General features: G+C 33.8%; 2 protein-coding genes across 2 annotated transcripts; both read right to left on the reverse strand.

Moving 5' to 3' along the window:
• Positions 1-1,705: 1,705 nt before the first annotated feature.
• On the reverse strand, positions 1,706-6,043 carry LOC107759016 (ras-related protein RABA5c). The gene is made up of 2 exons (XM_016576876.2): positions 5,572-6,043; positions 1,706-2,226 (listed from the first exon to the last, which is right to left on the reverse strand). The coding sequence occupies exons 1-2, from the start codon at positions 5,906-5,908 to the stop codon at positions 1,907-1,909; spliced, it is 657 nt and encodes a 218-aa protein (XP_016432362.1). The 5' UTR covers positions 5,909-6,043; the 3' UTR covers positions 1,706-1,906.
• A 3,402-nt stretch (positions 6,044-9,445) lies between these two features.
• LOC107759024 (pirin-like protein) lies at positions 9,446-11,899 on the reverse strand. Its single transcript, NM_001324629.1, has 6 exons — positions 11,793-11,899; positions 11,043-11,092; positions 10,875-10,942; positions 10,724-10,786; positions 10,426-10,529; positions 9,446-9,929 (listed from the first exon to the last, which is right to left on the reverse strand). The coding sequence occupies exons 1-6, from the start codon at positions 11,897-11,899 to the stop codon at positions 9,446-9,448; spliced, it is 876 nt and encodes a 291-aa protein (NP_001311558.1).
• Between the last annotated feature and the right edge of the window lie 249 nt (positions 11,900-12,148).

Genomic DNA, 12,148 nt, shown 5'->3' on the forward strand with positions numbered 1-12,148 from the left:
ATAAATGGAGTAATAATGAGGATAAAAATATATATTTTTGACAATTTGTTTGATAGAAAATAAGAAAAAAGTTCAAAATTATGAGAAAAAAGATAAATTGTCATACTGATTAAAGAGGCATGCCACATCATCTTTTCTATTTCCAACTTTATATAGATATATAGATTATATTCAGTATCCAATGGTGACTCAGGGGAGTATGTAAATTAATAAATGAGTTTAATTACAAATAGGATTTGTATTGCTCGATTGCTCTTTATAAATCACAATTACCTATTCCGCTTTATAAATCACAATTACCTATTCCGCTTTATAAATCGCAATTTTCCTTCGGGTAGGGGTAAGGTCTGCGTACACACTATCCTTCCTAGACCCCACTAGTGGAATTTTAACGGGTTGTTGTTGTTGTACCAATTGCGCTTTATAAGTCGCAACCAGTTGCACCTTATAAATCGCATTTGCGGTGCTTTATAAATCGCATTTCTAAGTTGCGCTTTATAAATGGCATTTAGTCGTTTCTGACAATCGCATGAAGCTCTATTTGGTTATCTCTATATACAAAGGTTTTTGGGGAACTTAATTTTCTACGCTGCTTGGAATATGTAACTTTTATGGTCATTTAACTAGTGATTAATTTAATTATATTCAAATTTATGAATACCTTTTGTCAGTAGGTTGTACAAGGGTGTTTAAAGTCTAATTTGTATCAATAACAAGTAATATTTTATCTAATACACAATATAATTTTTCGACGTGAACCACCTTTGACCTCATATAACTTCGCTCCCTATTGGCAAGCCAGGTTGTTGGTCCTAATTAATTTCATAATCAAGCAAGTAAAATAGATCCCATTGAAGTATGATCCTTTTACTAGTACAATTAGACTTGTTTGTGGAGAAGGAATACCTTAAAAAGTAACTTAGGGATTATAAGATTGACAAGATTAGAGGTTGTGGTAAACTCACTGCTAGAATTATGCATACATATGTTAAAAATTAACAAAATTATACATATAATAAGATCAAATTCGTCTTAAATCATTTGATTTTAAATTTTAAATTTTTGCGCGCCAGAACAAAGCAAGACGAGTGAAACCTTATTGCGTATATCACAATTAACTTGACGGAATACATATAACTTTTTATCAGTATAGGTAATGAATAATTCGATCCTCCAAAGCTTAGATGTATAAAAAGAAATATAAAATTGTTATTAGCGATCCATGATAATAGAGTTTTGTATCTTTCTTTATTTCCTGAATATATTCTTCTTCTATGAGATGCAGAATATTAGCCTTTAGATGTCGATATAAAAAGAATGTCACTCGTGGGGCTTTATTTATTGGAAACAACCAAATAGATCTTATAAAAATGAAATAATTTCAAGCCTCTTGTCATGGAGTTTCAAATTCCACAAGTGAAACTCTATAACAATCTGCTGGAATTTTACTCGTGGGATTTGAAACTCCATAACAATGGCTATTTTACAATTATGGGGGGGTGGGGGGTGGGGTTGATATTTGTGAATTTTATGTCAATTAAAAATCAAAAAAGATGCCCAAAGTTCAAGAAATAATAATTTACTTAATAGCCTGAAAGAAAAAGGAAAAAAAATAAATAAAGCTGCTCAAGAAATGATTATACTACTGGCTAAAATAACAATCAAGAATGATAAATGCATAAATCAAACACAAAATACAGATATATTGAGGAAAGAAACTTTTTTTCATTTTAGCTACTATTTAGAATAAAATATAAATATCAAGTTCCTGACCATTACAAAAGTATTCCATCAATAAGAAATCAATAAACAGTATAAAACCAACCAAATAATTTAATGAACAATTCTTATAAGCTTAATAGCCCTGATTTTCTGGTTTGATTACCATTCTTGTAACCATTATCAATCACCTAGAACAACAAGAATAGCCTTGATTTTGTTTTGATCCATCGGTACCATTATCGACGAGGCTAACTCTGTTGACAGATAATTCAGCTTTATAAGAATCAGAATTCAAAACCTTTCTGCTAACACTATTATAGATCTCTCGAATCACCATATCGAAAGCCTTGTTTACATTCGTTGCATCGAGGGCAGATGTCTCCATGAAGAACATCCCTTCTGATTCTGCCAAGCTTTTGCCTTCTTCTACGCTCACAGCTCTTATGTTATCCAAATCGCATTTATTTCCCACGAGCATCCTTGCAACCGTGGTATCAGAATGAGCTGCATGTAATTAGTCGTTTTAGTTAAACAAGGATTTGAGATAGGCATAGATTGAGAGTGATAAAGGGAAGCCCGGTGCACTAAGCTCCCACTATGCGCAGGGTCGCAGTCTATTGTACGCAGCCTACCCCGCATTTCTGCAAGAGGCTGTTTCCACCGCGCGATCAGGTGACCTCCTGGTCACATGGCAGCAACTTTATCAGTTACGCCAAGGCTCCCCTTCAGAGATTAAGCGTGATAAACATTGAAAATCTGAAAACTACATCGAACACTTCCGTTACATGTAATGTGCATATAAATAAACTGTCGGAACCAAAGAGAGGTAATCGTGGTAATCCCTACAGTAGAAAGTATCATTTCAAGCAAAAATGTGAAATAGACTCGTGAACGCAATATTTAAGCGTATATGCACATATAAATGGTCAGTGGAACTTAGTGTTACCACTACTTTCCATATTTCCTCAAAAGTATGTACCTGAAAATTCTTAAGTTGTTATTAGCTATGTCGTTGTCGCTTTCACATGAGGAAGAAAAATGTTACACCTCATTAACACAGAATCCCCTCTTTGCTTCATAGGCATTTTTTAGGCTAAAGATATGACTCTGACTGCTTGGAGAATGTTTAGTTGACCCGATTGTCACGGCTATTGTGACTACTGACTTTGATTTTTACGACATAATCCTCTGATCATTTCAGCCCATGATTAAATGAAGCTTGTAGAGCACAAACGCTATGCTGCAAACGCTAACATTCTATCTATCACATTGCCCTGGCACTGGATTCTATCTATCATTACTATACGACACATTCACATAGTAATTCAGAATAATGGAAGTGAAATGATACTTTGTGATGAGAGAGAGAGAGGGGGAGGGGGGGGGGGGGGGTGTTTGGAAAAGGACTAAATTAGAAGAGTTGATGAAAGAAGGATCATACATAGTTTGTTGGATATCTGGTTATGCTTAGATGTTAACTGATCTCGAATATTTTAACTACATGCACACAAAAGAAAAGATGCAACTACATTCTGCACAATCCCACACCTTGCGCATTGTCATGCCAAGCTAAGCAATTTACTTAGTTCTCCCCTGAGTCAATACTCCTCTGCTTTATGGTCATTAAGTTCTAAACATTTCAATTTTGCGAACAGTGAGCACAAATTCATTCATTTTCAAGTTTCAAATGATATTTTGCAAGACAAGAACAGATTGCGCAAGTATCACATAGCAGCTTACGGCCCAAAATGACGTGTGTACACTCACGTCCAGCCAAAAGTTTATTAGCTAAGGGCTTAACGGAGAGCTTACCTAAGTCATAGATTTTCATCATTTTACATCAAAAGAATCTCTGAGGTTTCGATCAGTCCCGGAGATTCCTTAGTACCATGATGTCATACATCGATAAGCCAGACTGTTGTTCCTAATTAATTTCACAATCAAGCGAATGTTCCTAATTAATTTAACAATCAAGCGAATAAAATAGATTCCATAAAAGTATGATCTTTTTACTAGTTTACTTTAGATTTGTTTACGGAGAAAGCAAAGCATGACTTGAGTTCCCATTCCTAATATACATCCAATTGACAATCTGTCTATTTTGTTCTTATCCTAGGTTCCCAAACTGCATCTAGACAAAATTGATGATGACAGTTACATTGGCATATCTACCGCTTTCTTCGCCATTGCTTTACGTAACAATGACACATATTCAGGGCCTTACTAACTAACATCACCACTCATTTCTATGCCTGTTAAGTAATATTTCACTAAAAATTTTGAACTAGACTTACAAACTGTAAAATCTTTTTTTTCCCACTCAAAGAGAAAACAAATACGAAAAACACCAACAGAATAAGAAGAAAGGTAAAGGACAATTTACGATAAAAACATAGAGATTTAACACATCCATTATTCCATCATCCTAAACAGTGAAACAACAACAACAACAACAACAACAACAACAACAACAAACCCAGTGGAATCCCACAAAGGGGGTCTGAAGGAAGGCTATTTCCAATAGACCCTCGGCATCCTAAACAGTGAAAGTAGCCAGGAATTTTCAGATCGACAAGAGATCTTACATATACTAATTATCAAGAAACAGGAAGGTAGAAGTCAAATCGAAGAATTACCAATCTATCATAACACACATCAAATCTCAAAGAACTAACTTTATAGCCAATCCACAAATAAACCTCAACATATCTTAAAAAGGTGCGAACTTTCTATGCACACAAAAAGATAGGTATAACTTTGATGAAATTCAAACATATACCAAAATCAAGTTAAAAAAAGAAAAAAGAAATCTAACAACAGAGACATATGAAGTACACTAATCAGATCTCAACCCCACTTGTAAATTTATCCAATACCTAATTATCAAGAAACAGGAATGTAGAAGTCAAATCTAAAAATGGCCATTCTATCAGAACAACCATTAATTCTCAAGAACTGAACTTTATAGCCAATCTACCAAAAAGATGAGAACTTTTTATGCTCAAACAAAAGATATGCACAAAACTTTGATGGGAATTCGATATAAAACAAAACAACAATAACAACAAGAAGCCCAGTGAAATCCCACATGTGAGGTCTGGGGAGGGTAGTGTGTATGCAATCCTTACCCCTACCTTGAGAAAGGTGAGAGGCTATTTTCGGTAAGCCCTTTGCTCAGAAAGGATACAAAAGTATAGCGGATAAAAAGGCTGAGGAAAGGTAAAAGCATGAAATAACAATACGCAGCAATACCAGCAAAGCAGTCAGAAAACCATAGCGCAAGAATCAACAGGTAATAACAGAAATATGAGAACAAGAAATGCAAGACTAGCACTAAACAACGCACTAAAACAAAACCAAGTTAAAAAAAATGGAAATTTCAGCAAAACAGACAGACTTTTGAATCTATCAAATTTAAATCCTGGATCCACCTATGGGCTATGGATCTCATTCCACTTTTATCCAAGGCCTAATTATCACACCATCAAATCTCAAAATCCAAACTTTATAGCCAATCCACCAAAAAGATGAAAACTTAGATTGTTACACAAATAGCCGATCAGATTCAATGTTTACTTTTTCTAGCCGATATACATAGATTATACATTATTTATACACAATTATATATATGTTATACACGAATTATACGTATATTACATATCTATCGGCTATTTTTTGTTTAAGAGATCAGGTGGGCGGCTATTTTTAGTTTAACAGATTATGTGGGCAGCTATTTGGGTTAATTCTTCAACTTTCTATGCACAAACACAAGAATGCATCAAACTTTAAAATTCAACACAAACAAAAACCAACTTAAAAGAATGGAAATTTCAGCAAAAAGATACATACTTTTGAGCTCATCAAGCCAACGAGGGATGCTATCAAAAGTGGTACGTCTAGTAATATCATAAACAACAAGAGCACCAAAAGCACCACGATAATAAGCAGAAGTAACAGCTCTAAATCTTTCTTGACCAGCAGTATCCCAAATCTGAGCTTTTACTTCTTTACCATCAATTTCAAGAGTTTGAGTCTGAAACTCAACACCAATTGTTGCTTTTGAATGCAAGTTGAATTCATTTCTTGCATAACGTGTCAACAAATTTGATTTTCCAACTGCTGAATCACCAATTATTACAATCTTGAAAAGATATTCCTCACCACTTTCATCATCTGATGAATCCATTTTGAAGTTTTGAAAAGTGTAAGAGTCTTTGGGGGAAGAGAGAGAAAGTGGAAATGGTGATCTAGAGAGAGAGAAGAGAGAGAGAGAGAGAGAGTTGGGGTTTTGTGTAAGAAGTAATGGGCAGAGCTGGCAAAGATTGGTACAGAGAATGTGTAAGAAAGTGGTCTTTGCTGGATTTTATTTTTAGTTTTTGGTTGTTTTTTCCTTTTTTTGAATGATTAATAAGTGGGGGTCCTTTTTGGGTAAATAAAGAGGTTTATTATAACTAAGATCTTTTTAAAAAAGAATAAGCCGTTGGAGTACAATAATTTAAGGGTAAAAATTTATCCGGGTATAGCATAATTATTAGCAACAAGTAGACAGATTATTTGGATATTATCACTTTTAGCCCGAGATTATTCTTCAGCTTCTTAATCCAAAAAAGTAAACTCAACATCAGAGAAAGTAAAATTGTCTCATGTTTACACAATTTGAAGAAATAGACTAATCAACAAATCACTATAATGATAAGCGATGTTAATTTTTATATTTATTCTTATAATTTTCACTTTTCTTATACATATTTAGTAAATAAATTTCGATGAAGCGGTGTCCTATGACATTGCATACAATACTCGATACTACAAATTCAAGGAATATATAACACATGTCTTCATATGTTATATAACACATGTCTTCATATCGAGTATTGTATGCAATGTCATAGGACACCGCTTCATCGAATTTTATTTACTAAATATGTATAAGAAAAGTGAAAACTGTAAGAATAAATATAAAAATTAACATCGCTTATCATTATAGTGATTTGTTGATTAGTCTATTTCTTCAAATTGTGACACCGCATATGCCAATAATTTTACCATAGTTAAAACTCTGTCTATTTTTTGGTTTGGACAGTCAACTTTAAAAAAAGATACTTACACGTTTGATAATTAACATAAAGATTATGAGTTACCATTTGTATTTTTTTCCAAATAGTAATGTAGACCGAGGCGGATGCACCGCAAGAATTATGAGTTCAATTGAACCCATAATTTTTGAAGCGGAGTAAAAATTTATGTGTAAAAATTTATTAAAATTGCAAAAATAATAAATTTGAACCCATAACTTTAAATATATAATTGGCTCAATATTAAAAATCTTAAAAAGTGAACCCATATAATTTAAATACTGGATCCACCTATTTGGTGAAAGAAGTGTTATGGCTAAGCTGGCAAAGATAGGTACAGAGCATATGCAAAGAAGTGGTTTTGCTGGATCTTATTATTTTTCCTTTTCTTGAATGATATCATAAATGGGAGAATTTTTGGTAAATGAAAGAGGTTTATTATAAATATCATTCTTCTTTGAAGAATAATGTGCTTTTATTATCTTAAACTGGATATAATTTTTGCTTGATTAATGATAAATTGAATTCAATTACATAATTCTAAATTAGATACTTCCTTTGTCCCAAAGTATAAAATGACTGATCCGAATTATGAAAAATAGCACGGTATAGCCAGTTTTCGGACTGGTCATTTAAAAATAGCCAGTATTTACGAAGTCAATGAAAAATAGCCACTATTTTGCTGCAACAGAGACCGATCCAGCATAATATACTGGAGTTCGGTGCACCTGTGTATGAACTCCAACATATTATGATGGACCTGTATACTTTGTTGACTCCAATATAATATACTGGAGACTGGAGCACCGATGCTCCAAACTCCAGTATATTATACTAGACAATTATACTTGCTGGAACTACAGTATATTATGCTGGAGTTCTAGTGTACTTATGCTGGAACTCCATCATATTATGCTGGAGTTCCAGCATACTTATCCTAGAACTCTAGCATAATATGTTGGAGTTCAAGCATACTTATGGTGGAACTCCAGTATAATATACTGGCGTATTTTCCAGGTTTTGAACAGTGTTTTCGCTCATATTTATCTTTACATGAAAAGTGGCTAAATTTCAATTACTTTTGAAACTGGACTATTTTTGAACGACCAATTGTAAATCTGATTATTTTTTAATTTCTCCCCGATTAATGTGTCTAATTCTTATGCAAATTTGAATATAAATTCTTTTTTTAAAATTGAGGAAACTCTAAGCTAGTATGAATCGCACAAAATTAGTTCTTGAGTCAATTTTAAAAAAATACCCAAAAGAAAACTGTATATAGTTTGTAAAAGAATATTTTTCTTGGGATTTGTGCGACGTCATTTAAACTTTGCATCGGGTAAATTATAATTGGACTGTTAATTTTATGGTGATTTTGTCTCAATATGTCAAATGCTACTGAAACTAACCCAATCTCTTTTACTCCTCTAGCGCGAATAAGTAGTAATAAGGTGAAAAAAATTCTTTTCTTTTTTAAAAATCTTTCTCCTTGTATATGGAGATGAAAGGTGGATTAAAAGAGAAAACAAGAGTGGAATTTGAACCTTTCACTTATGTGATGGAAAGTGGATTACCAAGCTAATACCATATCCATTGTAAAAGAAATTAATTGCAATTATAATACCACATGTACTCAATAATTGAGAATGATTGTGAAAACTACATGCACTTTCATTGACATCCACTCACTATAAATACAATAATAATATAACGAGTGTATTTTCACGAGTGGAATTTGGTAAGAGTAGAGTGTACGTAGCTTTTGTTAAGTGTTTTGTTGATTTTCTTACCATATTTGGTTCTCCTATCTCTTAAAGGAAAGGGGAACATATTTATCATAATTGGATTTTTTTATTTGTAGAAGAAAATTATAAATCTCCCATATTTGGCTAGTCTTTTTTCTTGAAAGAAAAGGTTTTAGACTTCTATAAATTGAGGATTCTTCTTTCTCATTCAGCAACATCCACAATGTAGTCATAAGGATTTGAGAGTCTTGTTTAGGGGGAGAACTTTACGGGACTAGTGTTAGTGTGACACTTATGTTTGCCTCTTTGTGAGGTTGTTCTCTCGATATTTTGTACTCTCTTTTATATAGTGGATTGCTCGTCTCCATCCATGGATATAGGTCAATTGACCAAACCACATTAAATGTTTGTGTGTTTTTTGGTATATTTCTCGTTTGTTATCTGATTTATTGTTGTTCAAGATTTGCTTTGCTAGGTTGCGCGTGACACCTGACTTTTTGATCCTAATATCTTTACCCCTACTTTGAAGCAAGTAACGAGTTTGTTTCTGGTAGACCCTCAGCTCATGGCACCATAATCAAAAGCAGTAAGGAAATATAGCAGTGAAATCACTCACTATAAATATGATAATAAATTGTCATTACATTTCCTATCCATGATCCAAACAAAAGGTAATTTATCATTCAAGAACTGAACATACTTTCCACTATGGCTACAAGAATTACTATCAATACAATCTTGAACAAATGAAGGAAATGAAAAATAAACTTCAATGAAAACACATCATATTTCAAAAGCAAAAAAAACTACAAAGAAGCTGAAATTCATAACATTTATCAGAAAATTATTGAATATTGCAGTTTGGAAGCTTATTTTTGAACTATAAGATGCAGCTCTGTATACTTATTTAGAATTCCAGTGCCTTGCCCTTTCAAAACCATTCTTCCCAAGTTGATAATCTTGATAAGCCTGCATTATCTCACTCTTAGTGTTCATAACAAAAGGACCATACTGCGCGACTGGCTCGTTAATTGGCTGTCCTCCTATCAAAACAAACCTCAATGGCTTAGAAGATTTGTTCCACACACTTAGACCTTCTCCAGGGCCTAAAACTAAGCAGTGGTGAGCCGGTGTAGGCGTTGAATCCGAAGAGCCAAAGACGCCGTCTCCTTCCATTATGTAGACGAAGGAATTCCAGGACTCGGGGATTGGTTGATGATGTTCAGAAGCTGGTTTTAGGGTGAAATCAAGGTACATTGTTGGCGTTCGCGTGAACACTTGGGATTTTACACCCATTGCTTCCCCTGCTATGATTGTGACGAAAACGCCATCTTTTTCTGCCTTTGGTATGTTCTCATGTAGCAGTTCTTGATACCTTGGCTCAATCCTGCACATAGACAAAAGGGTCATTCTTTTCATTTCAGAAAAGTAGACATAATCATCAACCAAATGTACATTTCACTATGTATTTTGAGATTTCTTAAGTTACTATTCCATTATTTTTGTTTATAAGGATGAGTTGTTGTGTCTAGGACCACAGTATAACCAAAGTTCTGCAACAATTTTACGAATCTTGATCAAATTGCATAAAGGATAGCTCGATGCACTAAGCTCCCGCTATGCGCGAGATTCCGAGAAGGCCAGACCACACAGGAGTCTATTATACGCAGCCTTACCCTGCATTTTTGCTAGAGGCTGTTTCCATGGCTCAAACCCGTGACCTCCCGGTCATATGGCAGCAACTTTACCAGTTACGCCAAGGCTCCCCTTTTTTGATCAAATTGCATGTTATAGGCATATGTTAAAATGAAAAAGATTATTCTGAAACTTAATATTGTTTAAGCCAAAGTCAAGATTGAATTAATGTAAGATTACTAACTTACATTTTGTCCTTGGATGCCAGATTTATCCATAGTTGCAATCCCTTATGAGTACCTGGACCTGCAGGCATTTCTGAGTGTACTATACCTCTACCTGCTGTCATCCACTGCATTGAACCAAAATGGAAAATTATTTAAAAAAAAAAATAATCTTTCTACCTTAACGCGATCACTTTTCCTTTTTTTTTTTTTTTTTTTTTTGAGTTTAGTTGGTTCTATGCACTGATAGTGTAAATTTTTTTTAAGCACAATCAGGTCATGTATAAGGTAATTATAGGTAAATCTCGAGAATAAACATTACCTGCACATCGCCCGTCCTGATTGTACCCTTGTGGCCAGCAAAATCTTGATGAGTAAAAGCTCCCTAATACAAAAAAAAAAAAAACAAACAAAATTAGCACTGAAATATTACTATAAAATGTTTGGAATTGAGCAACAAAACTGAAGTTTACCTGTAACATGTAAGTCACAGTCTCAAAACCTCTATGTGGATGATCAGGAAATCCAGCAGGTGGTGAAACTGCAAGAAATCAGAGTGTATGGTTTTCCTTATTAATAAAATCAAATTCATTTCATAAAGTAATAAAATAACTATAATAAACAAATCATTGGTGATTTACCATTAAACTCATCTAACATGAGGAAAGGATCAAGATTCTGCAATTCAGGCCTGAAATACAAAATTTTCAAACAATTATAAAAAAAACAGCATTCAAATAGATTAAGAACATCTCTAGTTCTATTGGTAATTAAATCTCGAACTTTCCAAAAATATTGTCGCACCCGTGTCGGATCCTCTAAAAAGGTACTACTTTTGGAGGATCCGACAGACACCCATTAAAGAGTCCGAGCAACATAGATTAAATCATATACCTGAATTTTAATATACTTCATACACTAACTCCTAATGGAAAACAAGTTATCAAGAGTTTAAAACATCTTTATTTTTTTGTTTTAAAAAAAAAGAAAAACACACACACACACACTGAAAATATATGAATTTTGGAAAGATGGAAACACAAGTAGGAAAATATTCATTTTCACCCCTTTCCCCAAAAGCCCAAAAGGAAAATTTAAAAAAAAAAGAAACACCCCCCCCCCTCTCCCGCGCACTTTTGTTTACGGAGTGCACCACGTGATGTGTGAGCTAGGTATAAGTCATGATACGATCCATGTCATCTTAAAGTGGAGAAGTACATAGGAGCGAACTCATTATTAGAAATGGCTCTCGGAAAGCTGCTGTCATGTAATAAGGAGGTCACGGTTTGTAGAACCGCATAGACTTTCGTAGTCCGGCCCTTCCCGGACCCGACATAATTTCTCAGTTATAAAAAAGAATTAAGAAAAAGGAAACAAATTTCCAAAAATACCTTCCAATACTTCTCCTAACAACAGCACCATCACCTTCGTTCTGAGCTCTGGCCAAGATTTTCTTGACAACCAATCTTGGTCTACTGAAAACAGAGGATTTAGACATGATTTTTGAGGATTTTGATGTTGTTTGAATTGAATAGATTTTGTGTAAATTTATGTTGTGTTATGTTTCTTTTGAATCTCCTCTGCTATTTATAGGTGACTTATTAAGGAATCGTGTGCATTGATGACGAATTATATACATCTGATTTGGTGTGTAAAATAGAAGTTTCAAGTGGGGTCATATTACTTATTTTTGGGATTTTTGTAATTTTGATGATTTCACGCTTACGTCATTATGACGATTGCTTCT

The sequence above is a fragment of the Nicotiana tabacum genome, chromosome 7, assembly GCF_000715075.1.
Source record: "Nicotiana tabacum cultivar K326 chromosome 7, ASM71507v2, whole genome shotgun sequence".
Taxonomy (NCBI): domain Eukaryota; kingdom Viridiplantae; phylum Streptophyta; class Magnoliopsida; order Solanales; family Solanaceae; genus Nicotiana; species Nicotiana tabacum.